Below are 27,887 nucleotides of genomic sequence, written 5' to 3' on the forward strand. Positions count from 1 at the left end.
ATGTAATTATCCCTTCAATCAAGGCACTGTCCCTTTCTATAAATCTGTAATTATTATTACAATCAATGATGATTGCCTTTTTCTTTAAGTTACTGATTTACAACCATGGCAACCACGGAATGCATAAAGTGAATCTAAATGGAAACCATACACATGGACCAGTTACCTAATAAGTGTAAAAATCAGTACATTGCAGAAGAGAAAACGCCAGATCGAGGTGTGGAAGTCATTGTTTTTAGTGCGGTATATATCTTTTGCGCCCCTAGAAATTTATTCCAATTGCTTGGTCTCCCACCCCATTAATTTTAAAAGGTCGACCTGAGTCTGATGTCCTAACCCACACAACAATTATCGTGGGTCTTGCGTACGAGCATTATAAAAGAAAGTATGACAACAATTGTCCTATGTTGTCCCATTTTTTTCCCTTTATGATGTCTGCCTTGAAAACCCCGTGTAAGTTTGGTTGCCACCTAAATATTCTAAACCTGTAGATGACGTTGCATACGGGAAAAATGTAAAAAATGTTAAAAGAAAGTAAATGACTGACAAAAGGAAATGATATAGTCGCCCATTTTTCTTTCCTAGACCATTAGTGTAAAAAAAGATTACTCCAAAAGCTTTAGTTGTTAGAGTTCTTTAATCATTTATATTTCAAAACTCCCCTCACAAGTGTCTCCTCTTTTTTGGGGTTTGTAACGCCCCGACCCCACAGTAAATATTGTTAGGTTATGGGTCTCTTACCCTCCCTAGTTTTATTTTCTAGCAGCACTACCGTGTCACTCCGTGGGCCCTGCCCCCTTGTGGATGCTGAAAAGTGTACACCCTCCGTGGGCCCCGCCCCTTGGGGATGCTGAAAAAGTGTACACTCTACTGGAGAGTTCCGGCTCTGATATCATACTGTCATGCCCTAACCCTACTATGTAAATATTGTCCGGTTCTAGGTCTCTTACCTTTCTCGGTTTGATTTTCAAGCCGGTTCTAGGTCTCTTACCTTTCTCAGTTTTATTTTCCAGCAGCACTACCGTGCCCGACCTATCCCGTGGGCCTTACCCTTTGGGGATGCTGAAAATACGTCTACACAGGAAGAGGGAGAATCCACATATATAGCCCGGCAAAATTTCCTCCATTTCCGATGTGGATCTCACAATCCACTCTACCTAGGGAGGTCCGGCTCTGATACAATAATGTAACGCCCCGTAACGCCCCAACGCCACTGCGTAAATATTGTCTGGTTATGGGTCTCTTGTCCTCCCCGGTTTTGTTTTCCGATAGCACTACCATGCCTAAGCCACCCGTGGGCCCCGCTCCTTGGGGATGCTGAAAACGCATTTGCACATGGAGAGGGATAATCCACATATATTGCCCAGCAATCTTTCCTCCTTTTCCGATGTGGGATTCCAAAGGGTTAGCTTTACACGTCGCACAGGCCCCGTTTTTTAGTTTTGAACCCAAGACCTCCCTTGAGGCAATAGCTCTAATATCATGTGAGACAAGCAATTACTTCAAAAGTTTAAGCTGTTAGAGTTGGTGTTATTTTTATCATTCATACTTCAACAAAATACACTAGGGGTTGGCCCGGGGAAGAAAAGGGGATGAATATATCACTTCGCATGAAAATATGTGTTTAGTTGCCATTTGTTAGTAGAAAGAAAATTATCAAAAGACATATTTCAAATTGGTGCCATTACCATTATTAGTAGAGGATATTTTAAAGTTGATTTTTTTTTAATGTCTCTTGGCTATTCATGAAGACATCTATATGCAATATGAACCGTTGGACATGTAGAGCATCATGGGGCAACCCAAGTGGTCGTGGTCCCGTATGCATAGTACGTTAAAGAACCGCAAAAATCAAATATTGTTTGTACTGTTTGTCTTTTCCATTTGAAATCATATTTTGCAGCTCAATTTGGGAAAAATGGGAACAAAAAATTAAATATCAAACTCAGCCGACATGGAATCCAACTCAGTTGACAAGTAGAAAGAGATGGATCAGAAAAAAAAAAATTACATGACAACAACCAAACAACTTAGGGAAAAGAAAAAAGTTTTCATTTTCCTTTTTGTAGTATTGTCTTGATGAAGAAACTCACCTTAATATAGTCTTTTGTAATCCGAGTGCGTTTTCGGAAAGGAAAGAATATGGAGACATGCTATTTTCCTTAATAAAAAGCAACAGTGTAATATGATAGTTTGCCAAGCGTCATCGTCAACTTTCTTTTACCTTGAGCACATTCCACATTTTGCCCTATAGAGTTGATAAAAACTCCTTTTGACTCTCCCCAATTATGACCGTATTAATAGAGTACTCAACCGTGTCAACCGAGCACTCAATCGTGTCGTGCCGAGTTGACTAGGATTTTCTTCAGACTTGCATCCGTGTTTTGAAAAACTGTCTTTGGCTATCGGAATTTCTATCTGAAAATTCAAAGTAGGTTTTATATCGATTTGTCGCGGTTGCTCCGATGTTGTCTCAAATAGCGGCATTGGCAACCAAGATTGCTATGGTGTTTTGGGTGTTTTTAGAAAAGGAAAAAAAAAAAAAAAAAACAGAATCTTCTCATAGAAGAACAGAGAAGCTGTTTGAATCAGTGGTACTGATTAACAGCCTTTAACAAACAACTTGAAAATATAGATAAAGAGGGGTTTGCCAATATCATTTCCTATTTCAAAAAGGTGTATTCATTTGTCATCTTTGATGGATTTTCTTTTGTCATAACACACAAGATTTTTGAAATGTGGATATAAAGTTCCTCTGGGTCATATATAGTCTCTGCAGCCTTTCTCTCCATAAATTTCAATCTAAAACTTCCACCTGAATAACCAGCTGTCCTCACTTCACAAAAACAAATAAACAATACACCTCTTTGACAGGAGGTATTGGCCCTATGTGTTTGCTTCAAAATTTTCTGCAAATAATGCACACCTTTGGAGGGTTCTCATCATTTGGGAATCTTTTGACTCCTTGTCTCTTGTTTCTCTGCTTTTACAGAAAAAAAATCTATTTAGGCCCATTTCTGTCATTGCTCTTTGTGATTTGGATTCCTTCTTCTCTGCTTTTTTCTCATCCACAAACACCACACTGAGCATTTTCCATCCCTGAATTTTTTGGACAGTTCATTTTTCTCTTCTATATTATCCTCCTTCCTTTCCGTCTCTTTCTTGTCCTTCCATCCAATCTCCTGAACAGAAAAAAAGTACAAAGATATTTACAAGGATAGAAGATAAAGCCAAGTATAAATGTAAGATAGTTAATATGTATTGTAACAACTTTACATCTTTTAAATATTTAATAACTATGGAGAAATTTATAATTGTAAACTATTCTATAGATAGGTCCCCTTCGTTTTAAATTTTGAGAACCGTCTGTGAGTCTAAAGCCTATTTTCGGACTCAAAATCATGCTTAATTTTGAGTCCGGTAATCGGTTTTAGACTCACAAGCGGTTGTCAAATCTAAAGCCCTGTTCGTTTCAGATTGTGATAACTGATGGTGAGGGGGCCCCGGCCAATTATTGGCCCAATTAAACATAATTTTGGGCCAATAATCGGTTGGGGCCCTCAACATCGGTTCTCACAATCTGAAATAACAGGACCTATAATAGCTTATTTGTAATCTTTTTTTTTTGTAAGATCGGATTCATTATTACCGTCACTGTTTCTTAACATGTACAGACGGATTCATTTCGCTTGTTATGTCTCTTTAGTTACATATCAGCCATCGCTATAGATAGTAAATAATCCTTTTAGTAGGTTTTTCTATTAATTTCTTTGGTGACGGATCTAGTTTTCTGTCGCTATATGTGAAATTAGCAACAATTAAAAACCTCCACATGTATGGTAATTAAAGTCCATCAACACAATTTCATGTATTCTCATGGTAGGAAAATTTTACAAGTAAAATATTCCCTGCAAAATGACTAGCTTAGCCTTCCTCCATCTAACAATCTCATGTGAGACCCTTAATGGGCTTTCCCTTAATGGTACTTAAAAAGAAATGTTTCTATGTATTGCTTTTGTACTTAAATTTATACAATGAGCATTTAAATCTTATCAATAAATTGCTTATGTACTTGAGTAGAAAAAGATCTTCCATTGCAAAGGTATACACTCTGCTCTATATTATGTCTTGCATGAAATGAAACTTCAATTTTGAATTTCATCCTTGCACGTTCCCTACGTGCCCATGTGAATGTGCATGCGAGAACAAAAATTAAAATAAGACTCACGTTCATAGTCAGTGTTAATTTTAAGGGACTTACCTCAGCTCCCTTTGATTGCTGTTTGTTGTGAAAGCTCACCACTTGTGCTCTAATTTTGCAGCTTCTTGGGGATTTCTCTTTGGGAGGAGTTGAATTAGGGCTACTACTGATTGGGCTAAGCTCGTGTGGAGTACTTTGAGTCCCCACATCTCTAGTCGAAAGTATATAGCTCACTACATCTTCCCTTTTCTCATTCTCTGAAATTAAAACCCAAAACAAAGATGACCCAACTCAAATTTTTATCAAAGAGAAGGGGTAAAAGTAAAATAGTTGTCTTTTCATGCATGTGAAATTTGTTGCCAACAATCAGAGAAAGAAACAAGAATTTAACGTCCAAAAAAGAAACATGTTAGACCTTCAACTTGATCTTCTTCCTCAAGTCTAATAGTAGGCTTCGTATGTATAATGCGTGTGTGGCTGTATGTTAGAGGAGCAGATTCCGTAATTCTGCTTGACATCGCCCTTCCACTCAATGTTTTGGCAGACAAACACTCCATTGGAACTTCACCAGAATTTGGGTTGCATATATACTTCTCGGCTTCGCTCCACTTAGAGTTCAAAGCGTTACCATCAGAAATGCTTCTGATAGAAGATAAACATTCCCACCCGGACCCTGATCGTGCTTGCAAAGCTGTGAAGAAAAATTATCATGAAATCATTAATACAACACTACCAAGACTTGTGAAACAACCAATTACCCCAAAAGCTTAAGCTGTTAGAGTTGGTGTTATTTAATCATTTATACTTCAACACTCTCCTCACGTGTGACTCCTCTTTTTTTGGGTTGCCCGTACATGTGAATTTTTAATATCAAGGAGATGTTGGGCTTTGATCCCAAGACCTGCCGTGAGGCAATAGCTCTAATACCATATGAAACAACCTATTACTCCAAAAGCTTAAGCAGTTAGAGATGGTGTTATTTAATCATTTATACTTCAACAAACCTCCCAAAAATCTTAATCCTTACCTTTGAGAGCAGTTGTAAAAGAGTATGTAGAAGGGTCGATTTGGTCTGTTAGATGTTGGAGAGTGTGAGAAAAAATCAATTGTATTAAGAAAGAAACCTTGAAAAGTTGTATAATAAATTGAAAAGTAGTACCTCTTGATGTGTAACCGGGGGAGGACGCCGTGCTAGAAATGGTTGTGGGTTTTCTGAAGGACCTGGTTTCCTCTCTAAAGCTGTTAAGATTTGAAGCTGAAAATCTTCTTGACCGCGTGTTCTCCCTAGAGATTCTTTCTTCGAAAAGCCCTTCATTTAGATAGAAATCTAGCGATCCTCGCCGCAGGGGACTCAGAGGGGGGCGTTCCATTGTAGGGGGAGTGAGAAATGAGTGTTCTTCGATATGGTTTTGCTACATTTGCTTTTCTTTCTTTCAGATGTTGATACTCTTCCCTTTTACTTCAATGTATTATCTTTTTTAGTTTGATTGGTGGGTTTCATTTGCCTTTTTTTCCCTTTTTTCAGCTTTTGATCATATTACTCTTCACTTTTACTTCAATCTATTATCTCTTTGATATTGTCATTGTTGGGTTCTTTTCATGCCCGGTGGATGAGAGAGAGAGAGAGAGAGATGGGGGCTGGGGGTGAAACGTAACGTTAAAACAAAAAAGGGCCACACGTCAAAATCTTGGTTCGGGGTGGATTCATCAACACAGTTGTCTCTGGGAAAAACATTTGTGCCCTTGTTGGATTTTGAAAGGCTGGGAGTAGCTGCTTTTTTCGGAACGAATGAGTGCTAAATTTAACTTTGTTAGGAGGAAAATGTGGAAAACTTTCCAAAGTCCAAAGTTAGTTGTACGATTACTGTTGAATGGTCTCTTTTGATTTTTCTTTTAGCTAGGCCCCACTTTTTTGTTTTTTTTTGTGTTTTTTGAATGGCAATCTAATCTAATCTAATCTAACTACTATATATAAAGGCAAAATGATGGGTTAATTTCTTCCACCCTTTGCCTTAATTTCCCATTGTATCCCATATTTTTCGCCACGTTCTTTCCGTCTATTCCCTTCCACGTCCCGCCTTGAATTTCGTTAAAACTTCCACGTATATCCTTTTTCTGCTACTTCTTTTTCGTCATTTCTGCTTCTTATATACCCTTGCAGATGCGTAAAAAAGAGAGGCCAGCTGTCACCTTTTTTTAATGTATTTTATCTACTACAATATCGCGGGAGGAAAAAGAAATTTCTTTTCTTTTACCATTAACCCCTGATATCTAACATATATCTCTATGAGAAATTATTTGAGGGTAAAATCGTCAATCTACATACAAAAAGTACCAACAGACGGTAACTGTCTATGATAATTACGGCAAAAAACTACCAAGAAGAGGTATAGACATATGACAATGACGAAAAAACTACTTTATATTACTCATGCAGGACACTTGCAAAATATTGGCGGATTCCGGGCACCTAAAGAGGAACAACAATATGGAAACCTCTATCGATTGGAGGGCTAGGATCAGCCTATGGAAATGATGTTACGGGCACAACCAATTGATGTTGAGTTCCATCACATGGACGGTTTGGATCAACCTATAACCCTCTATCGATCGAAGGGTTAGGATCAACCTATGAAAATTATTTTTGAGGCACAAATTATTTAGGCAGTGGCCCATCTAATGAACGGGTTGGATCATCCTATGGTATGGGCCATACCGTACATTTTAATAAAGTGAGGAGTGCGATCATCAAAATAAGGTGAGGGCAGTATCAAAATATGTGATTCCGTGCCATTATCAAAATATGGTAGTGAGGGCATTGGACTTGATATATATATATATATAACAAAATATTATGATCAGACGATCCTAACCGTCCATTTGGAATGGTTGAAATTCCGTATTGGCCTCTTTTCAACTTTAATTTGCTCACACGATAAAAGGTGTTAAGAAGTTGCAGATTTATCCATACAATGAAGACAAAGGAACCAATAAAGGAGCAAACATGTATCATTTAGCACTATTCAATTTAGATTTAGAAAATCAGTTTTCACCCTATTCTAAAACACATTTCTTTAGTAAATGCGTTAATCCTTCTCTCTTTTTTTCTTCTATTATAGGGATTACCGGACAAGTTGATCATTCCCGTGCTTAGCTAAAAAAAAAGATAAGTTACAAATCATTGAAAAAAACATGTTTTCAATTTTTTTTGGATATTTCTCAGCAGCAAAAGATCCTTTTATGTTATCATTTAAATTTTAAATGGATAGCACATGCATCGCACGTGCATTTTTACTAGTGAATTAAAACGGGAAGACCTGGCAATCTAGATCCAAAAGGCAAGAAGAAAAAAAGAAAACTCATAGCTACAACACATTGTGGGGAGTGGAAATAAAAGCCGTCCAACTTGGCCCTAGATACACCATCCCTTGCTATTATATTGGCCTCACTATTAGCCGATCTTCTAATATGATGAAAAGAGATAGGCCCCACTTGTTTTTTATGTGGGGGTGTTTCTTTAATTCTCACATAATTTTCTTGATTTCCCTTCTATTATGGAAGGAAATAATCGTAATCAAATCTACCTAATCAAATCTACTTTCCTAATCTTTTTTTATCCAACGGTGAGATCTTAACCCAATCCAACGGTTGGATTCCACATATTCTAACATGGTCTTTAGAGATTACTTTGGGTCTGGCATGCTTACCTCGTTATTCATATAGACCATATTGACTTTCGTAATTCTCATGACATTCTCTATTTTGTTCATGATGTGAACCTTCGATCTCTTTGAGCTTCTTATGGGACTATGCTTAAACATTGTTTTCTATCATTTCTACATATTCATTTGGCAATATTTTGATGTGGACACTTGTTGTGGAGGCTTAGGTTATGTGGACCCTACCAATAGGGGAAATGCATTGCTTATGTGGTCCTTCCAATGGGGTTAGTTCATTGGCCGTGTGAATCCCGCCAATGGGAAGGAATGCTGGCCCTATTGACAGGTATGTGATATGTGAGGAACTAGTTCCGACATCGTGGGCAGCCGGTGATAGCAATAACATGCTTTTTGGACTAGGCCGATGACCCTGAAGTGATAGTGTGCTTTATTCGACTTTGTTCATTGATCAAGCATGATACATGATTCCTTTGAATTGATACATATGTTCTAAGATTGTGTTGGCCATGCTACTCTCTTGCTTAGTCATTGCATGTGGTTTATATTCCTTGATTCATGACATCATTCCATGCGGAACCTTGTAGATGATCCAAGCAGTTCATTTGTTGGGCCACGACATTAATAAGGTGTGTCCCGTTAGTCATCTCCACAGTACGATCCTAACCCTCCGATCTATACATGTTTCTATAATGTGACCCAACAAATGAACGGCGGGTCATCATATGAAGTGGACTCCACTGTACTTGTGAAAAATATCGGATCCAACAGCACACGTGTGAAATCTCTGATGAAAAAGAGTGCGCTCAAAGTAGTCGATGATTGATGCAGTTCATTTTTCGTGAACTCAGGTGAGTAAGGAGTTAACTTAGATAGTCATTGATTTATGCGGTTAATTTTTCATAAATTCAGGTTAATCAAAAGAGCTTTAATCGACTTGGTAATGCAAACTTAATGAGCAGACAAATTTTACACCCATTTTACATCGAAAGAATATAGAGGACATCGTGAAATTGCTATGTTTAAAATGATTTTCAAATTTCACTGGAAGCTTCAACAGTATACGTAATAACATAGGAAGATGGGTGTGCATGGGCAAGATAAATGAGAAATTCTAGGATTAGGCTCTGTTTGATTTGGATTTTAAGAATTGATTTTGAATCCAATAATCAGTTTTGAATGCAAAATGAATTCTCAAAATCCAAAATGAATAGGGAGCTTCTTCATTAGCCGGCTCTCCACAGGTCCAATGATCCTAACCCTTTGATTAAGGCCCGATCATCCTGATCGTTCGATGTGTTGGATTTGTTCCAATAAATGAGTTTCAAATCTTCTATTAAATCTTGAACATGTATCTAATAATGATGAACATTGTATATAGAGATTCATGCATGATTCTTTGAATTAGGATTCATGTATGGCTCTATATTTATTGAAACATTCAATGTTAGAAGTTTCAATGAATGTGGAGATTCATGTATGTCTCTTAAGGACTTGGAATTTATGGAGAGTCATCTAGAGATTCATGCATGACCTTTATGATTAAGGATTCATGTATGACTCTTAGAAGACTCACCTATAAATACATGAATCCATTAATGTTCACCTTTAATGGGTGTCCTTTGGGTTGCTACTTGAACTCTATAAATAGAGCCCTCATTCTAGCACCCAGAGAAACCAAGAAAGGAAACTACTCTAGAGCCTCTCAAGAAAAATATAAAGTATTCAATAGAGAGCTTGCCTTATAAGATTGTTGAGTGGTGCATTACAACAATCAATTCTCCTGCTGTTCCTGGAGGTGGTTCGGTCGTGTGATCCATGCACTGGAGTTGGGCCGAATAACACTTTAAGGTGGGCGTTCAAGGACGTACGGCAGTATCGCAATCAAGATCATTATTAATCCATCCTCCATTCAAGTCAGTATAATTTTATATTTTTGCACTGTTTTTCATTAGTAGATCCATTGTTTTCAACCGCTTGCTCCAGCACGATGATCGTGTGGTTCTGGTAGAGGTAGGAACCACACGAGACTGAAATCTAGGGCAGCAATACAATAACATGAGAGATGAATAAACGGAAGGAAATAATTAACTACTTCCCAACATTATTGTGAATTTACAACTTTCAGATTTTGATCCCCTTGGTGCGGATGAGGGAGTGGAGGCGTAGAACTCTCTTTCATTTCTATTATCCTTATTTGAATTAAGAGACGTTAAGTATTGTTTGAACATTTGTAATAGACTACGTTTGTTTGCCTATTTTGGGTGAGAAAGAGTGAGAGGTTGATTATCTTAATTCATAAATGATCCTTTTATAGAATTATTGCTATAGATGGTTCAGGTTATCTTTGTTCATGGTTGTACACTCGTAGGGATTTCTTTGCAGGTGGTGTATGGCGTTGTCATGTTCTAGGCAGTGTAAACAGTTTGGGGCGTGAAAAACCCATTGTGGGGGGAGGAAATCAAAGCCTTCCAACTCCGCCCTAGATACACCATCCCTTGCTAGCCTATTACTATTAGCCGATCGCATGGTGAAAAGAGATGTGCCCCACTTATTTTTTATGTGGGGTGTTACTTTAATTCTCACCTGGAAAAGGGGAAGGCTCTCAAAGGAGGCAAAAATTAGTGCAAAAAGGGTGGTTGCTCCTATGAAAGGTTTTGTAGTGAAGCAAAACAAGGTTTCTCCTTCCTGACTGCTTCTGGTGGGGTGTTGCACCAGTCCACTTCTACTATTCTACTTGTTATGGAATAGTTTTTCTTTCTTGCAGCCTAAGCATTATATTGGAGGGTTTCCAACTATTTATTGAAAGTGATTGTTCCTTGGAAAACTTTTTAATTTATAATGGCATCCATTTGGTTGTAAGAAATTTTTTGGAAGACTTTGGAAAAGAAATTCCCATTGTTTGATTACAAATGAAAAAAGTAGCTTGGGACACAACAGTTCAAGATTTATTTGGAGGGAACTTCAAATTATAATGGCATCCATTTAAATAGGGCAATGATATATTTGCACCCTTTTAACATTAAAAAAGTGTTATCCCTCCTTTACAAGGGTGTGAATTATCCTACAAGGGGTGCGAATTTATCATCGCCCTTTAAATAACTCATAAGTAATTTATTTCTCTCGTAATCATAAAGATGGAATTTTTTCCAAAAAAAAAAAATCAACAAGGAATAATTTATTTTTGGCAAACCGCCGGGTTGAAGAACAAAGCCTTGACCATTGAGCTAGCTACTTGACATGTGAAAAATTTAATTCAAACATGCTGCTGTGACAAACTGTATGAGTTTAAATTTAACTGAAACATGCTGCTGTGCGAAATGGTAAAACATTCATAGTATCATTGGAAGCGCGGTATGATGCTTGTTGACCATTGCCCCCTCTGCTTGAAAGATGGTGAATCTGTGGATCATCTCTTCATGCATTGCTCCTTTACGCGTCAGGTATGGAGTTTGATATTTCTGAGATTTGGCATATGTTGGATTTTTCCATTTTCTATTCCAGAGTTGATTCTTCTTTGGACCTTTGTGCCATGGAAGAAGAAGGGCAAAGTATTGTAGAATTTGTGTCTTCTTGCAACATGGTGGGTGATATGGAAAGAGAGAAACTCCCGTGTCTTTGAAGGAGTTGCAAAATCTCCGTATTGGATATATATGAAAATTATTGCGCTCACTATTTCATGGGCGAGAAGTTTACCGGCTTTCCGTTTTGTATCAGCCTTTGACTTATGGGAGGATTGGAGGATTGTTTGCTTTAGTAGGAAGATCCGGCATCCGATTGTTCAGAGATGGGAGGCTCCGCCTATTGAAATGTTCAAAATTAACTTTGATGGGTCGAGTATTGGGAACCCAGGCCCGGCCAGTGTTGGTGGGTTGTGTCGGGATGCTTGTGGTGAAGTTATATGGGCTTTTGCCGGCCCTCTTGGAGTTTGTGATGCGTTGGAGGCCGAGGTGAGGGCGGTTTATCATGGCATAAAAAGGCTTGAGAGAGATAGCATGGATATCACTATTGTGGAGGGAGATTCTTTGAATGTGATTAAATGGTTGAAGGGGTTGGTGTCGCCTCCTTGGAGATTTTCTTCTATTTTTGATGAAATAGATGATTTAATTGCGGGCTCATCTATTGTTTTCAATCATGTTCGGCGATCTGCTAATGGGGAGGCGGACTCCTTGGCTAGAAGTGGGGTTAGGAGGTTGGAGTTGGAGTGGTTTGACTTCCTCCCTCCCTGAGATTTGTCTTTCTTGTTATTGTTGTTTTATTTTCTTGTAATTTTGGTTGAGGCCCACCTCGGTCCCCTTCCTTTTTAATGAATTCATCTTGCCATTTCAAAAAAAAAATTCATAGTATCATTGGATTTTGAGTGATTATATTATTTAAGAAGCTTGTGCTTTCAGACCGTATTTGAGGAACTTCAATCCATTAAAAAAGATTGGAATTCCAAATGAGATCTTATATGGTATGACCCTTTTATTCCCGTATTTTTCCCCTCCGATCTATAGAAGTTTCCATAATATGCAGTTCCTCTATAGCTCGGAGGGTTGGTATCATCCTATAGAAATGATTTTTTGGACATCAGCTATTTATGTTGTGGCCCATCACATGGACGGTTTGGATCATCCTATAGTGTGGTCAGTACAGTACTTTTTAAAAAATACGGGACTATAAGGCCCTATTATGAATACTGGCAGTGGCCCCTTGAATGAATGGTTCAGACCATTTACTATGCTAAGACCTTGGATGAGTGCATTGACGGCCTAGATCGTTGGACAATGAGACCACATGAAGAGTGATGGTTAAGCCTTAAACATTTTCGTCAACATTTCATCCGTTACAAAAATAATATCCATCGTGAACTACTACTGTCTAGATTGAGGAATGCTAGAATGACAGGCGCCCTTGCGAGAGAAAAAAAAAAAAAAAAGGGGCAAAGGGCGCCCCATTGTTCAAAATCCATTTAAGATGGCACAGAAAATTACAATCATAACCATCTTAAATGGATTTTGACCAATGGGGGCACCCTTTGTCCCTTTGTTTGCAAGGGCGCCTGTCATTCTAGCATTCCTCATCTGGATTAGATCTCAATAGCCAAAATATAAAACCTGTGGATCGGATCCTCCTGTGTCTCAGTAAAAAGACAAATCAATACGTAGATAGAGCGATCTGAACCATTCAATCAATGGGCCACTGGCATTTAGACAGCATCCACCGTAGGGCCTACTAAATGTTAAGATTTATGAGATTGAAGGGTGGTAGATTAGGGCAGTTAAGATTAGATAACTTGGATTAGGATAATCTTATCCATCTTGTGGAATGATAGATGCAAGGGCCCTCCATCTACATCATTAAGTGCAACCGAATTCAGTTTTCTTTAAAAACGACATGGTTCTCTATTCAAGGGGCCTTCTCCTGCCCTTCCATAAAGAGGGCCCTTGCATCTATCACTCCTCGTCTTATCTTTATCCTTTCTTCTTATCTTCTAAGTGTTCTATATAAGCACGATTTAGTAGTTGATTGCATTTAATCCGAGATTAATAAAAAAAATCTTCCAAATTTACCACTAAATGAGCCAACCCAAATCATCCAACCACATTAAGCCAAGTGTAGATCATTTAAATAATCAAACCCTCATATGTTCCTCGCCTGTTATTTAGCAAAGGCAAAAAAGAGAGTTGGAAATTATAAAGACTTCAATCTGAAAACGATTATCAACCACCATGACAAAAATGTTTGACTCGACCGGTCGACCCTTACGTGGCTACTCGGACAGGCTTTACCGACTCAAACACGCCAAAGGCGTTTTTTTTTTATATTCTTCCTTGTCTTCCTTGAAGAGAGAAGAGAATCCAGGATTTCCTTTAAATCGACCCCTTTTTTTTTCCCTTTTCCTCGCTTTCTTTTTTGGGTCTTCTGTAAATCACATGAGGGGATGTTGCAACGATTTGTCGATAATTTTCTCGCCATCACCAAAGAGTAAGTCAGATTTTTTTTATCCTTCTTTTCTTTGAATGTTCTTCCGTTTTTGTTATTGGATATTAGAATTCTTATGTATGAATTATCTGGGTTGAAGACATAAGGTTGGCAAATTCTCTTTGTTGTTATTGGGATTTCAAATATAATCTTCATTGGGTGAATTACATTCTGAATCATGTATAAGAATGTTGTTTTTCAATTTTTTTATTTTTTTTTATTTTTTTTTTATAGTAGGATTGCTGGATTGGGATGACAATGATTGATAGGGATTGGAATTCATTCGAACATTTGATTGATTGTATTTGTTACAGTCCTAAGTGAGGGGTATAGGACTAGGTGGGACCCAGTCTGGTATAGAACAGGAATGGGCTTAGCCTAACATGTTCCATCTTGGGGCTTTTGGTATATTGGTTAGGTAGCTAACATTTGGTATCAGAGCGAGCAACCACTGTATCACATGTTTGAGTTGTGGAAGAGGCAACTTGTGGAGAGGCTTCTTGGAAAGGGCTACCAAGAAAGAAAAAAAGGCTTGAGTGAAAAATGTTAGGGTTTGCTTGGATGCAGTTTAAATCCAGGGATATGTAGAGTTCAGGAAGAGACGAGAATTGTTGGGGGTTTCACGCAAAAGCAAAGATCCCACATCGAAAAACGTGGAAGGATGTAGATGGGCTTATAAGGGCTTGGGCACCCTCCCCTTAATGGCTAGCTTTTAATGGTGAGTTCTACTCGGATCCCAACAAGTGGTATCCGGAGCATGGTAACTCCTGTGTGCCTCCGAGGACGGAAAAATCCCTTGGGGAAGATCTCGTAGTTCCCACGTTAATCTCACGTGGAGGGGCAAGATTGTCCACTTCCGCGTGGAGGTGTGTATGTTTGTTGCGTGGGTTGGGGGGCTGGTGTAATTGTTTGGGGTTCCACGCAAAAGCAGAGTTTCCCACATCGGAAAAATGAAAGGATATGGATGGGCTTATAAGGGCTTGGGCACCCTCCCCTTAACGGGCTAGCTTTTGAGGGTGAGTTCTACTCGGGACCCAACAGGAATTTGAAAGTGGGAGGAGAAAGGAATTGGAAAGTGGCTAGCATCAGATTCCTATGTTTTATAGATTCTTTAGGATTGAAGTACCTGTGTCGGACACGTGTCAAGTTTCAATTGTCACATGTTTTGAGTTTTATCTATCCTGGTAGTAAGTTTTTATATGGAAACATACTATTATATTTACTCAACCTACCAAAATTCCCAATGTATAATCATGTAAAGAACTAGAATTAGCTGAATCTACAAATCCTTTTTCTTTTAAGGTTAACCGAATCTGACACTAGATACCCGTCCGGATTCTAACACTTGTATCCATATCCATACGGCATAGTCAGATTTCCATGCGACCATAGGATGAGGGGATGAAAGCCTTCAAAACTAGAGATGTGATATATGAGTGGATCATCATGCCATTTTGGCTGTCCAATGATTGAGTTTTTGTCGGTAAGGCCAAGTCAGCTTACGAGACCTTTCAAAGGATAGTCGCAATTTCGATACAGTGGGCTAAAAGCTCTTCTCTGTTCTTTGGTACCTCTGCTTATGATTTGTAGGAGGGGTGGCTTATCGTTTGCTCAGAAGGTTCTTCCAAGCCAAAGATAGTCCAACAATGGTCTAAACCTCCCCCCGGTTTCTTAAAACTTAATTTTGATGGAGCATGTTTTGGGAACCCTGGGATGGGGGGACGAGGTGGTCTTCTTAGAGATGAAAAAGGTTTGGTAATTTGGGCTTATTCAGGACCGTGTGGTCTTTGTGATTCTAATGAGGCGGAAGTTAAAGCGGCTTTTTCCGGAATCTTACATCTGGAAGAAGGAATTTTGGACAAAGTGATTATAGAAGGAGATTCATCAAATGTTGCGAAATGGATTTCGGGATCTGCTCCACCTCCATGGAGATTCCTCTCCTTGATTGAAGAGATCTCAGATAGACTTTCGGGTTCTCTCGCCTCTTTTAGTCACGTAAGAAGATCTGCCAATGGTGAAGCAGATGGTCTGGCCAAATTGGGAGCTATTAGATCTAGTGTGGAGTGGTTTGATTTTATGCCTCCCTAGTTGTTTCTGTGTTTTTTTCTCCCTGTATTTTTTCTCTCTTTCTCCTTGTATTCTTTTTTGTGGATCTTCTCGATTCTTTTAATATACTATCATTTCAAAAAAAAATAAAAAATCATGCCGTTTGGGCTGTCCAATGCACCTGACACCTTCATGAGAGTGATGGATGAAGTTATGTGACCCATCATTGAAGGTTAGGGCTGAACTTACCTCCGATCTACAAAGTCTTCATAAAACTGTTATAATGATATTGACAATTATGTATGGATCTTCACACTTAACCCTGTTGATCATCAAGGCTCGATATATGATTGTACCTCGATGGGTTCAGTATGTTACTAAAAATGGTATTATTTTTATAGCCCTCTTTCGACCATTTGGTCCTCACCCGTTGCTAGTCAAATGGTCTTATCTATAACTTTTGCGTTTTTTTTGTTTTGATCTTACCCATAACTTCATCTTCAGTTTTCTTATGACTGTTTGCCCCGCCCACCCTTCTACCATGGATGATTGCCACCATTATGATTCCTTTATTCTGTCCATCATACCTGGTTCCTGCAACAACCAATGTTCAAATGTGAGAGGCACTGATGCGACAAACCCATCCCTGATTCTAGCAGTATCGGGCAATGGTCTGATGTTGGTGTAGCCGATGCCTTCTGGATCACTCTTGGGTGGTTATGTAGCCAATTTGAATCCACTAAGAACCTTTCTAATCTACTAATGATTGAATTAGTCTGATGGTTGGACCAAGTGTACTGCGCTCCACACAGGGGGCTATCAATCCACAAGTTTCTGCCCACAAGGAGGTCCGAGAAGTCAGTTGTCCCCTTTCTTTTCCAAAACAAACTACGTTGAATCTTGTCCCAAGCATCGCAATACTCCCCAACTTTCATTTACCTCCTCCGACTCTCTACATATCATATCTCTGAGCTTTATTTGGTTCATACTTCTGAGGATGCCCCCCTTGACTCCTTCACATCTAATTTCTGGATTGAAACCCAGTCCATCCAATGAGAATACCTTCTAATGCCATGCCCCTCTTGACTCCTGGTACACCCATTCTACTCTTCATTTGCTCCATACTGACCTGCATAGAGCTTATTCAATTTTGATATTGGTTTCTTGGAGTGTGAGTGTGTGACAGCTGCCCACTGTCTGCTTCCCTACACATGACTTTATTATTTCTCTCTTCTCTGGAATTCCCAAGCCCCTTATTCCATCTTAGCATCTCCATGAAGTCATGATATCTGTCCCTTGCTCCTCTCCTGCTCTGTTTCTCCCAAGTTATATCTTCTGGATGTATGGAGGTACCGGCTCTGCCGGATTTTATCAAAGTTGAAAGATTGGCCTGTTCTCTCTTTCTCCTACTATTGTCTCCCTCTCCTCCCCTTTAAATACAAATCCCTAAGAATTTGCATGCGTGCAGCACGGTGCCCTCCAGCCACTGCACAGTGCCCTCCACCCAATGAATGTTCATGCAATTTAAAAATCCCCTGTGCCTCCTTGTTAATGATTTCTTATGAACTTCCCACATGCTGACTTCTTCTAGCCGATCTCCGCGGTTGGATGAGCCTGTGCCCTACATGTTTCTGATTTTCTTTTCTTTTCTTCCTTTTGTTGAAGGGAGAGCTATAACGCTTCTATATCTACAGGGGCAGTTCGGAAGGAAAGAAAGCCAAGAAGACACCTAAAGAAATATAGATAGGAACATAATTATCATCGGGAATTCTCTGCCTTGTTACTAGTACGGTTGACCCTTTCTTCACTATATTGATAAGTATGTTATTGTTCGAAAAAAGAAAGAAAAATAAAATCATTATGAATATAGTTTTTGATTTCATCATCAATATTACTTTGTGTACTCCTAGAGGCGTTTGCTTTTTATCCCTATCTAGTGTTACTCTGTCTATAAGAATGTTGCAAATTAATGCATCTCTTGTTGGGGTTTTTTTTTACAAAGGATGAAGATCTCCTATCCTTCATTTTTTTATTTAACTTTCAGATTTTATTCTTTCATCAATTTTATTTTGTGACCCTAGCAATATATACCTTCCATGCATAAAACTGTTTCCCACTTTTGATTTCTGCTACATATTTCTTGAATAATTAATGCATATCTGATGAGATAAAGTGAACATATTGTTATGTGCAGATCGGTTAAGACATTCACTTATGAATCGTTGAACAACATTGTGAGGGTCATAAATGGCTTGTCGGCCCTTGTTTTGGCTGTATTGCCAGGCAAGACTACCATTCTTGAAGGCATCCATGGCTGGGAGCTCAAACCCACATTCCGTGGACCCCGGCTTCCTCGTTGGATGGAAAAGTAAAGTTTGACTGATTTATTTCTTTTATCTAAATATTTTGTGTTCAACATTTTCTCATTCCCTTATTTTTCGTGTATAATGGAAACTGTTTTTTTTTTAATTATTATTGTGGAAGGGGATTCCTTAAATGTAATTCGCTGGCTTTCGGGTGAGGCAATACCTCCTTGGAGATTTTTGCCGCTTTTCGAGGAGATCGAGGATCTGGTTCAGGGTTCTTCTATTGTGTTTGACCATGTTAGGAGATCAGCCAATGATGAAGCAGATTCTCTAGCTAGGGGAGGCGTTTTTAGGATAGGTTTAGAGTGGTTTGATTATCTTCCTCCTTGACTTATTGTATTTTCTTCTCTTCTCTTTGTTTCTCTTCAGGACCATCTCGGTTCTATTTTAATATAAATCTGCCTTATTCAAAAAAAAAAAAAAAAAAGATGATGGGAATGACATGTAAATGCCGTCCACTGAGTAATATGTGCTTGCAGACAATTAGATGTAATTCTAACAAGCAAAATAGTGACTAGTTGATATTTCATAAGAATCAATCTAATGATAGACTAACCTTATTCAGAAATATATACTGAGGAACGAGTTGACCTGATATAATGTGTGATTGCAGACAATAAGATGTTATCCCTAACAAGCAAATAGTGACTAGTGATACTTGATAGTGAATTCCTAGTTGATCTTTCATAAGAATCACTCTAATGATAGACTAACCTTATTCAGAAATATATTATCTCTTTTCACGTTCAGACCCTATCTGTAAATTGCTCATACGATGTAACAACTTTCCTCTTAAGTAATTGATCTCATGTGTTCTGCCCAATTAAAGCACTAACCTGATTGGGGTGTTTTCTTTCGTGCCTTGTTAGGAGAGGGGAAGCTCATTTGATCTGTCTGCCTTCCTGCTATCCTTTGTTCATTTGAAAGGGTAGGAATCAAAGGATTACTTATAGGAATTCCAAGCCGATTGTTGTGCTAAAAAGCATTTTGTTTAGCTCTGATATTCAGTGAACCATTGTTTCTAAACTCTTCTCGGGTACTTTTGGGCCTGATCTTGGTTTCGATTCTCCTTCCCCTTGTTTGTGACCGCTCTTGAGCGGTCTTATAAGCTTGACTTCAATGGCTCTAGCTTTGAAAACCCATGCTGGTTGGCATGATGGGGATAATAAATGACATTAATAACCATTCAAAAAGTAAATAAATAAATGACATTAATAGGGAGGCTAGGCTGGATTTTTGGGGCCCCATTGAGAGGAGGTGTTTGCTTTATCAGGTCCTGTCGGGGATTACTATCGCCTGTTTAACATGGATCTTTCAAGGGGAGTGGTAGCAGGACGCCAAGGGAGAGATGCCAGTGCTGGTTAGGCCTCCTTGTGTCTCACTTGAGCTCGGCCTCTTTGTGCATCAGATGAGCATTCAACAGTCTGACTAAACATGTGGCAGGAAGGGAGTGTCTTTACCAGCCTCGATGCATTCCCTGTGCACCTGATGTCATTTTACAAGTCAACTCAACTAAGCCTTTATCCCAAACTAGTTGGGGTCGGCTAATGAATCCTTTAGAAAATTTTCATGAAGAAGGTGACCTGATGTCGTTTTACATACTTTAAATAGTTGAGTTCATACCCTGGTCCAACATTACACCATTAAGTGTAGAATCGTCATAGTTATATATAGGGAGTTGATAAATTCGCACCCCTGTAAGGTGAATTGGCGTAAAAAAGCGTTAAAATCTATACACGTTACCCTCCTTTTTTACACTTTTTGACGTCAATTCACATTAAAGGGGTGCGAATAATCCTACAGGGGTGCGAATTTATCATCACACCACACGCACGCACGCACATGCCCGGTTGCAGAGGTGATCCACTGTTGTTCTAACTTTCCAGGTCTTCATATTAAAACTTCTAGTGTTGTTTTTCAACAATCCTTGACATACAGTTTGACTAAGCTCTAATGCCCATGAAGATGAAAAAAGAAGGGGGTTACACCTTGTCTTTTATATTTTTCGTGTTGGACACGCCATTTTAGCACTATTTTCTATCGTATTCGGAACAAAATTTCAAAGAAGTTAATTCACTTTATCGATGAATCGACTTTATCGTTGAATCAACTTACTTTTAAGAAATCATCAAATCAGAGTTGATTTTCATGTCAATAAGCATTGCTATAATGAAAATCTATTCCATATAATAGATGCACCCAGCACATCTATTTCAGCTGGCAGTTGTAAGATTTAAATCCTTGGGCTCTAATGGAAACTGCTGGTAATTGATCTTATAATTAACAGGATAACTCCACTATTTCTCCTACGTTATTTTTGTTCTTTCATTATAATTTTTGTTTGTCTTGTTTAGCATGGACAAATGAATGATATTTTCATCACGTGAATCTCTGGTTTGTACTCATCTTTCATCAATCTCTTTTTCTGTCCTTCACCATAAAATTATCTATAACACAATGTACTTTTATTGGGTTTTTTTTCTTTTTTTTTGAATGGCTATACTTGTATTTTTATGAGAGATTCTTATGTTCTTATAAATGTTTTCCTTGATATAATGTTCGGGAGCCCTCAGTTGCACCAGTAATTCCTGTTTTGTAGTCTTTTTTAAAGAAATCCATATCTTTTTCCAGTTATTAATTCTTACAGTACACCATCTTTTCAATGAATATATGTTTTGTAGTACAAATGCCGGTTTTTATTTTCTAACATGTCCACTTTGTTTTGTGGATGATAGTGGGGTGTCTTCTTTCAACCAATTCATTTATGAACTTTCTGTGGACTCCGATACTTCCTCGAGTGAAGAATATTTATCTGGAGAAGAAGATAATGATGAAAAATTACCCCCTTCTCCATTATCTCAATCCTCACACTTCTCGCGGGCAAGCAGCTTCACTAAGTATGACAGGCATCAAAGGAACTGGATCAAATATTTGTTTACATGGATTTTGTGGCCTGTGACATTTCTTTGGGGAATACCAAGTCATATTTATAATTCAACTTGGTTTTCAAGATTAGGAACAGCCCCTAGTACTTCAGAAAACTACCAGTCTTCAAATTTACATCCGACAAAAAAATCGAGCTTTGTGAAGGACCACATTGTTCATCGTACTACCGACAGGAGGCGTGGAGTAGTCGAGGTTGTGACAGGGACTGATCTTTGGAAATGCTATGCTTGTTGTGATATTTATTCATTTATTTTCTGAGAAAAGGGTACCTAAGAGTTTGCATAGGTAGCTTACCTATGCAAGCTCCCAGAAAACTGCTTACTGCCAGCGGCCGAAAAAGTTATCCAGCCAGTTGTTAGTATCATTTTATTCCTCTACGACCGGCAAATCACCCCTAAAGTTTCAAGTCGATTCAACAGCCAGATCGGGAGAAATTCAAAGTGAGTGGCAGTTTCTGTAAATTACCACTCAACTTTGAAATTTACAGAAACTGCCACTCACTTTGAAAGATTCATTCTCCCTATCCGGCAGTCGGATCGACTTGAAACTTTAGGGGGTGATCTGCCGGTCGGAGAGGAACAAAATGGTACCAGCCACTTGCCGGAAAAAATTTCCAGTCGCCGGCAGTAAGCAGCTTGCATAGGTAAGCTACCTATGCAAACTCTTAGGTTCCCTTTTCCCTTATTTTCTATGCACGTATTATGATGTTTCTTTCTTGTTTTCTTCTGGGTCTTGCTAATGTTCCTCCGAAAGGAAAACCTTATTGTCTCATACATGAATGTCATGTTTACCAGGACCTCCAGCTGGCAATTGAGATATTCATAGAATCCATTTTCGACATTGTTCACAAGGGAGCGCATTATATTCTTTCCCCTTCAGAAGTTTGCAGAATATTATTTAGATGGTTATATGGTCATGACAGCTATAACCAAGATATCTCTTCCAGTGTATCCGTTCCCACGGCTGCACTTGGAGACACAGATCCAACTCCAAGAGAAAGACACTCGACCTTTCATCAGTCTTTGAACACAGATGCTCGAACATGTCGGGATGTCATTACAGAACTTGGGTAATGTTGAACTACTTGTTCATCTACAGTAGATAATTCTAGTGATCTCTCTAGCCTTAGTTGACACCATTTTTCATGAATTAGCTTACTATTTCAGTATTCATGGAAAGCCAACTAGTTGTCTTCTGCCAGTTGTCGCTTTATTTTGTCAAACGACCAATTAGTCCAAAATCTTAAGCTGTTGGCAATGGCGTTATTTAATCTTTATACTTTAACACTTCCCCTCACTTGTGGCCCCTCTTCTTTTAGGGTTGGCCTACACATGGCACATGTGGCCCCACTTTTGGGTTGGCCATTGCATGTGGATTTTTAATATCAAGGAGTTTTGAACCCAGGCAGTTGCTTTGATACCTTAAATGATCAATTATTCCAAAAGCTTTAGCTGTTGGAGATGGCATTATTTAATCTTTTATATTTTAACAAATTTGATTTATTTACCATGTTACATTTAATATCCTATTTAATTTATTTTTGAAGCTCCGATTGGAAGCATTAACTTTCCGATATTTCAGATATCCATATGAAGCGATTCGTGTGGTTACTTCTGATGGATATGTTCTTCTCCTTGAAAGGATCCCAAGGTATAAATTGAACTTTTTATTCTTTACAATTAAAATCTTGACATCAAAATCACTCAAAAATATAGATGCATGATACCTGCATTGGTGTGTTCTTGGCATGTTGAAGGCGTGACGCACAGAGGGTTGTGTATCTACAACATGGAATATTGGATTCATCCATGGGGTGCGTTTCCTGATCATTTCAAGTTTTGTTTATATGCACCATGATTTGAAATGGTGTTGAATTGTTTATATTTGCCTTTAACTTTGCAAAGCTAATGTTAAAGCAGTATGACTGTTTTAAGGTATGTATATCTAATGTACTAATCTCTTTGCCATTTCCACTTTACTGCTGGTACTTTAGATCTATCCAGGATGCTGTGAAGCTCCTTGAAGTGACAAAACGCTATTAGAATTATCCTATTCTTCTAAAGAAGTAGCATTATCTTAAGTAGCACCTTTTCACTGTCAAGGGCTGTGAATTTCTAATAACTTACCCCCTTCTATTTCATTTTTAAGCCATTTCATTTGTTAGTAATAGTTGAATAAGGTAGTATTTCTTAGTGTTAGAACAATGCAATGTGTAACTAGGGTGTTAGTACAATGCATGCTTAGATAACTTAGATATAATGATTAAGGTGGTTATTTTTTAAGCACTTGTCATAAGTATAAAGCATGCAGCTTTCAACCATCATGAGTTAGGCTCTGGGGTTAGGCCCTCCCCATGGCCTAAAACTCAGAGATCCCTGTCTCAGATAGGTCGTGATTAAACTCTCTCTCTCTCTCTCTCTCTCTCTCTCTCTCTCTCTCTCTCTCTCTCTCTCACACACACACACACACACACACACACACACATTGCAGAACCCTATCATGTTGGTCTGGATGCCCTGAAGTTTGCTGGGATAATAATTCCTCTATTCATTTGATGTGATATCTGCAATAAGACTTGACTGACAATTACTGAATGGAGTATGAAAATATATGGTAAATTGGTAATATATTAGTAGTAATGAATGACAAACTATCTCGTACACATCAAATCTTAATGAAGATATAGCTGCAACAAGACTTGACTGACAATTACTGAATGGAGTGTGAAAATATATGTTCATATATTAGTAGTAATGAATGACAAACTATCTTGTACACATCAAATCTTAATGAAAATATAAAGAAACAAGATTTTGACTAGGGAGGCAGTCACCTCTGGATGAATGTGGACAGGCGTAGTCCGATATAAATGTGGTCATGTTCAAGGTTTTGAATTTCGGTTTCGGAATGCGTTTCGGTCCTCACCGAAACCGAAATTTTGGCTGAAAAAATTTTGGACCAAATCTATCGAGATTAAATAAAATAATGTTTTATCCCGTCCCGAAATTTCAGCCGTAATTTCAGCTGAAATTTCGGGATAATATTAAATAATAACTGAAATCCAGATTTTTTCGTTATACCCGAAATTTAAGGGAAAATGAATTTTCGATGAAGGGGACTATTGATCTGATGGGCCACCATCATGTGGCATAATGGTTCCAGCCCTGTTCCTAATGCCAATCCTGACCAGAAGATTAAGGCATTCTAACAATCAACATTAAATTTCTACCTAGAAGGACACCATTTTCATTGTCTTGATTAAGGGGCTAGGATCATTTGATCAATATGGTACAAATGGCAATGGGTCGGGCTTGTGATGGCCCACAAGATTGATGAAACTGATCACTGTACATTTTCCATTGGCCCATATCCATCCACATTTGCATATTAATTATGACGGCCACTGTCATCTAACTCTTTCCATTAAATATTTCCAACTGAAGGAATGGATTTTGGCTCTCACGAGATATTTACTTCTCCAGAAATCATTGAGAACACAAGTTGGGACTATAAATTTTATATTGAGAGTATGTCTTCAAAGTTTTGCTTTTATGGATATTGTGTTAATATTCCTTTAATGCTTGCTTCAAAGTTTTGCTTTTATGGGTATTGTGTTAATATTCATTTAATGCTTGCTTCAAAGTTTTGCTTTTATGGGTATTGTGTTAATATTCATTTAATGCTTGCTTTGTGGCTTATCGATTATGGGTTTGTGTATTATTACCTACATTTGGTTTTTGATTTATTAATTTCCTAGCCAGTTGGGTGTCCAATGGAGTTGTCGGGTCTCCAGCATTTGCCGCCTTTGATCAAGGTATGTGTTACGTTTCTTGCATTGGTTTTCTCTTCAGATTAATTGTGAAAGCTCAAAACATTTGAAAATTAATTTCTGATTCACACCCAATTTTACGCTAACCTGGAAATTGATCAAACTGAAGTCAACATCTTATTTTGCAGGTTGTGATGTTTTCCTTGGGAACTTACGTGGGTTGGTTTCTAGGGAGCATGTTGACAAGAATATCTCCTCACGGAAGTAAGTACCTACTGGTCACTCGATACACTTATACTAATTAATAACATATTTTATATAGAGCCATGGTACGCATAGGTTACAGCTCAGATGTTCAAATATGAGAAAAAATAGAAATTTGAAATCTTCATTTTGCATAAGACCTCCATACATGAGTATGGATTCATTATTGAGTTATCATTCATAGTAAAAAGGTTCCTAGTATAATGTCTTCGTGTTATGTTGAACCTTATGAAATATGTTTCGAAAACAGACCTAGCTGGCCTATCCATTCTAGTTCGACCAAACTCGGGTAGTTTTTCGCCTCGGTTTGCTCAAGCTGGCATTAGTTTCAAAACACTGAATGAACCACCCAGTATTTTTTTATTAGACCACTATAACCGTTTGAAAAGGCCATTCCAGCGCTAACTGGAAGGTTCATTTATATACTATACTTAGCCTCTTAAGTACTTAATAATTCATTACCTTTAACCCTAGAAAGGTAAAAATTAAAAAGCTTAATGTGTACCATTTATCAAGTTACCATATTAAATAGAAAATCTAAATTAAGGCTCTTGATTTCTTGATTTTCTTCTTACTTTCTATGTTTGAACTTTGAAGTCATTTAGGATTTAGAATTTTAGCCTCTCGTGTAGTTGAATTATCTACTTAATTACCATGTTAACTCTCCCTAGTTACCTAACGTAGAAGTTCATTAATATAAACTAATTAATTAACTTTGTTAATGAATGTTAATGAAAGAAATTTATTGATGTTTCTTAACCAAATTAATTAATTAACGTAAGTTACTATTTCCTGTTATATTTCCCTATTTTTCTTATTTTATCTATTTTATTTTTTCTTTAAACATTCATTTTTTGCCTTCTAATTTCAAAATTAATTTTTAATGGCATCATGGTACAACTCAGGAGGTGTTCGATGTGATTAAGCCAATATGGATGGCTTTCTTACTTATGTGTCGGTTTCTAAGTATGTATTTGATCTTATTCTAGCATTTCCCAAAGTTTCATCTTAAAATTTCATCATTTGCATATGTTTCCAAACGTTTCTGTGATTTACATGATTTCCGCCGAAACCAAAATTTAAAACCTTGGTTTTAATCAGCATTCCTTATGTGTAATAAGTTTATCACTATGTTGAATTGATGTGCTAAATATGCTCATGCAAAGCAGGTACTGGAAATATTCGATCAATGAACACGGAACGAAAGATATACCAGCTATGATTGAGAAGATTCATCAGCTCAAAACATCTGAACTGAAGAGCAGCCAACCTGATTCTGATGATGAAGCCAAAGATCAGCCTTATAAGCTTTGCGCAATTTGCCATAGTCTAGGAGGAGCGGTAATGCTAATGTACATAATTACACAGCGGATCGAAGAGAAGCCCCATAGACTATCAAGATTGATCCTATTATCACCCGCTGGCTTCCACGAGCATTCGACCATAGCTTTCTCATTAGCACAACATCTGGTTCTTGTGTTAGCTCCTATTCTGGCTCCCATTGTGCCCGCTTTGTATATACCGACGAGGTTTTTTAGAATGCTCGTAAACAAGTTGGCAAGGGACTTTCAGAACTACCCCGCTTTGGGGGGATTGGTACAGACTCTCATGAGTTATGTTGTTGGGGGGGACAGTTCAAATTGGGTGGGGGTGATTGGGATGTCTCACTATAACATGAATGACATGCCAGGAGTATCCCTATATGTTGCTCATCACTTAGCACAGATGAAGAGAGCGAGGAAATTTATAATGTATGATTTTGGGAATGAGGCGGCCAACATGGCGGCGTATGGGTCGGCTGAACCATTGGATTTGGGAGAATATTATAGGCTTATCAATGTGCCTGTTGACTTGGTCGGCGGTAGGAATGATAAAGTGATCCCGCCGTCGATGGTTAGAAAGCATTATAAGTTGATGAAAAATGAGGGTGTGGACGTTTCTTATAACGAATTTGAATACGCACATTTGGATTTCACGTTCTCGCACAGGGAAGAACTATTGGCGTATGTTATGTCACGCCTACTGCTTGTTGGGCCGGCAGCGAGGAAGGGGAGAGAATCCAGTCATAAAGAGATGAAATTGAAGAAGTCAAACAGCAGAAGGTTAATCAAATCCAGTAGAAACTTGTCATCTCTGTCATCAGATTGGAATGAGATAGAAGATACAGGAACCAATGAGATTGTCTCTCTGGGGCATGAATAGTTTTTTTTTTTTTGGCTGGCTTGGGTTGGTGCGCTTATGTTTATATACTGTACACTTATTTGTTGTAAATGAATTAGATCTGTTGTATCCTTTTTTGCTGTAAATGAATTATATCTGTTGTATCGTTCTGATCTGTATGTCATTTTGATGTGAGATTTTCACATCCTAATTGTACTCATAGTCATCAACCACCCCCCCAATAAAAACAAAAATCCCACTTTTCTTTTGAACTAAACACCGGAATCACACAGTTTTGGGGATTTACTAGGTGTTTTGACCGGTTTTACAGTGCTATGTCATCTACTGGTAGCGCTTGCTTTCATGTTTTGACTCAAACTACTAAGAGGCTACTTATATGGTCTGTCCATTGCCCATGTGGCATGACTTTTGTCCTCCACCCAAGTACTTGAAAAAATGGGTTTTTGCTAGTAGAGTCTTGGGGTTTTGCC

At 38.2% G+C, this 27,887-nt stretch overlaps 2 protein-coding genes across 2 annotated transcripts; one reads left to right on the forward strand and one right to left on the reverse strand.

Moving 5' to 3' along the window:
* Positions 1–2,632: 2,632 nt before the first annotated feature.
* Positions 2,633–5,747, reverse strand: LOC143854459 (uncharacterized). Its single transcript, XM_077364448.1, has 5 exons — positions 5,361–5,747; positions 5,229–5,273; positions 4,617–4,892; positions 4,262–4,458; positions 2,633–3,182 (listed from the first exon to the last, which is right to left on the reverse strand). Exons 1-5 carry the CDS (start codon positions 5,569–5,571, stop codon positions 3,021–3,023), a joined length of 891 nt encoding a protein of 296 aa, XP_077220563.1. The 5' UTR covers positions 5,572–5,747; the 3' UTR covers positions 2,633–3,020.
* Positions 5,748–13,668: 7,921 nt separating this feature from the next.
* On the forward strand, positions 13,669–27,601 carry LOC143854133 (uncharacterized). The gene is made up of 9 exons (XM_077363939.1): positions 13,669–13,848; positions 18,086–18,259; positions 20,993–21,395; positions 21,998–22,272; positions 22,785–22,853; positions 22,960–23,016; positions 24,965–25,017; positions 25,161–25,236; positions 26,406–27,601. Exons 1-9 carry the CDS (start codon positions 13,805–13,807, stop codon positions 27,436–27,438), a joined length of 2,184 nt encoding a protein of 727 aa, XP_077220054.1. The 5' UTR covers positions 13,669–13,804; the 3' UTR covers positions 27,439–27,601.
* Positions 27,602–27,887: the final 286 nt, after the last annotated feature.

Source organism: Tasmannia lanceolata, unplaced genomic scaffold (assembly GCF_043159265.1).
Source record: "Tasmannia lanceolata isolate RefF3 unplaced genomic scaffold, GAP_Taslan_0.1 ptg000020l, whole genome shotgun sequence".
NCBI lineage: Eukaryota > Viridiplantae > Streptophyta > Magnoliopsida > Canellales > Winteraceae > Tasmannia > Tasmannia lanceolata.

What these genes read in the sequence shown, in the direction of transcription:
- LOC143854459 (XM_077364448.1), bottom strand. Translation starts at nt 5,571, where the DNA reads ATGGAACGCCCCCCTCTGAGTCCCCTGCGGCGAGGATCGCTAGATTTC. An exon ending in CCCCGGTTACACATCAAGAG is followed by an intron (nt 5,274 to 5,360) that starts GTACTACTTTTC and finishes AACATCTAACAG; the next exon opens with ACCAAATCGACCCTTCTACA. An exon ending in TTTTACAACTGCTCTCAAAG is followed by an intron (nt 4,893 to 5,228) that starts GTAAGGATTAAG and finishes TTTTCTTCACAG; the next exon opens with CTTTGCAAGCACGATCAGGG.
- LOC143854133 (XM_077363939.1), top strand. Translation starts at nt 13,805, where the DNA reads ATGTTGCAACGATTTGTCGATAATTTTCTCGCCATCACCAAAGA. An exon ending in CTTCCTCGTTGGATGGAAAA is followed by an intron (nt 18,260 to 20,992) that starts GTAAAGTTTGAC and finishes TGTGGATGATAG; the next exon opens with TGGGGTGTCTTCTTTCAACC. An exon ending in CTCCTTGAAAGGATCCCAAG is followed by an intron (nt 22,854 to 22,959) that starts GTATAAATTGAA and finishes GGCATGTTGAAG; the next exon opens with GCGTGACGCACAGAGGGTTG.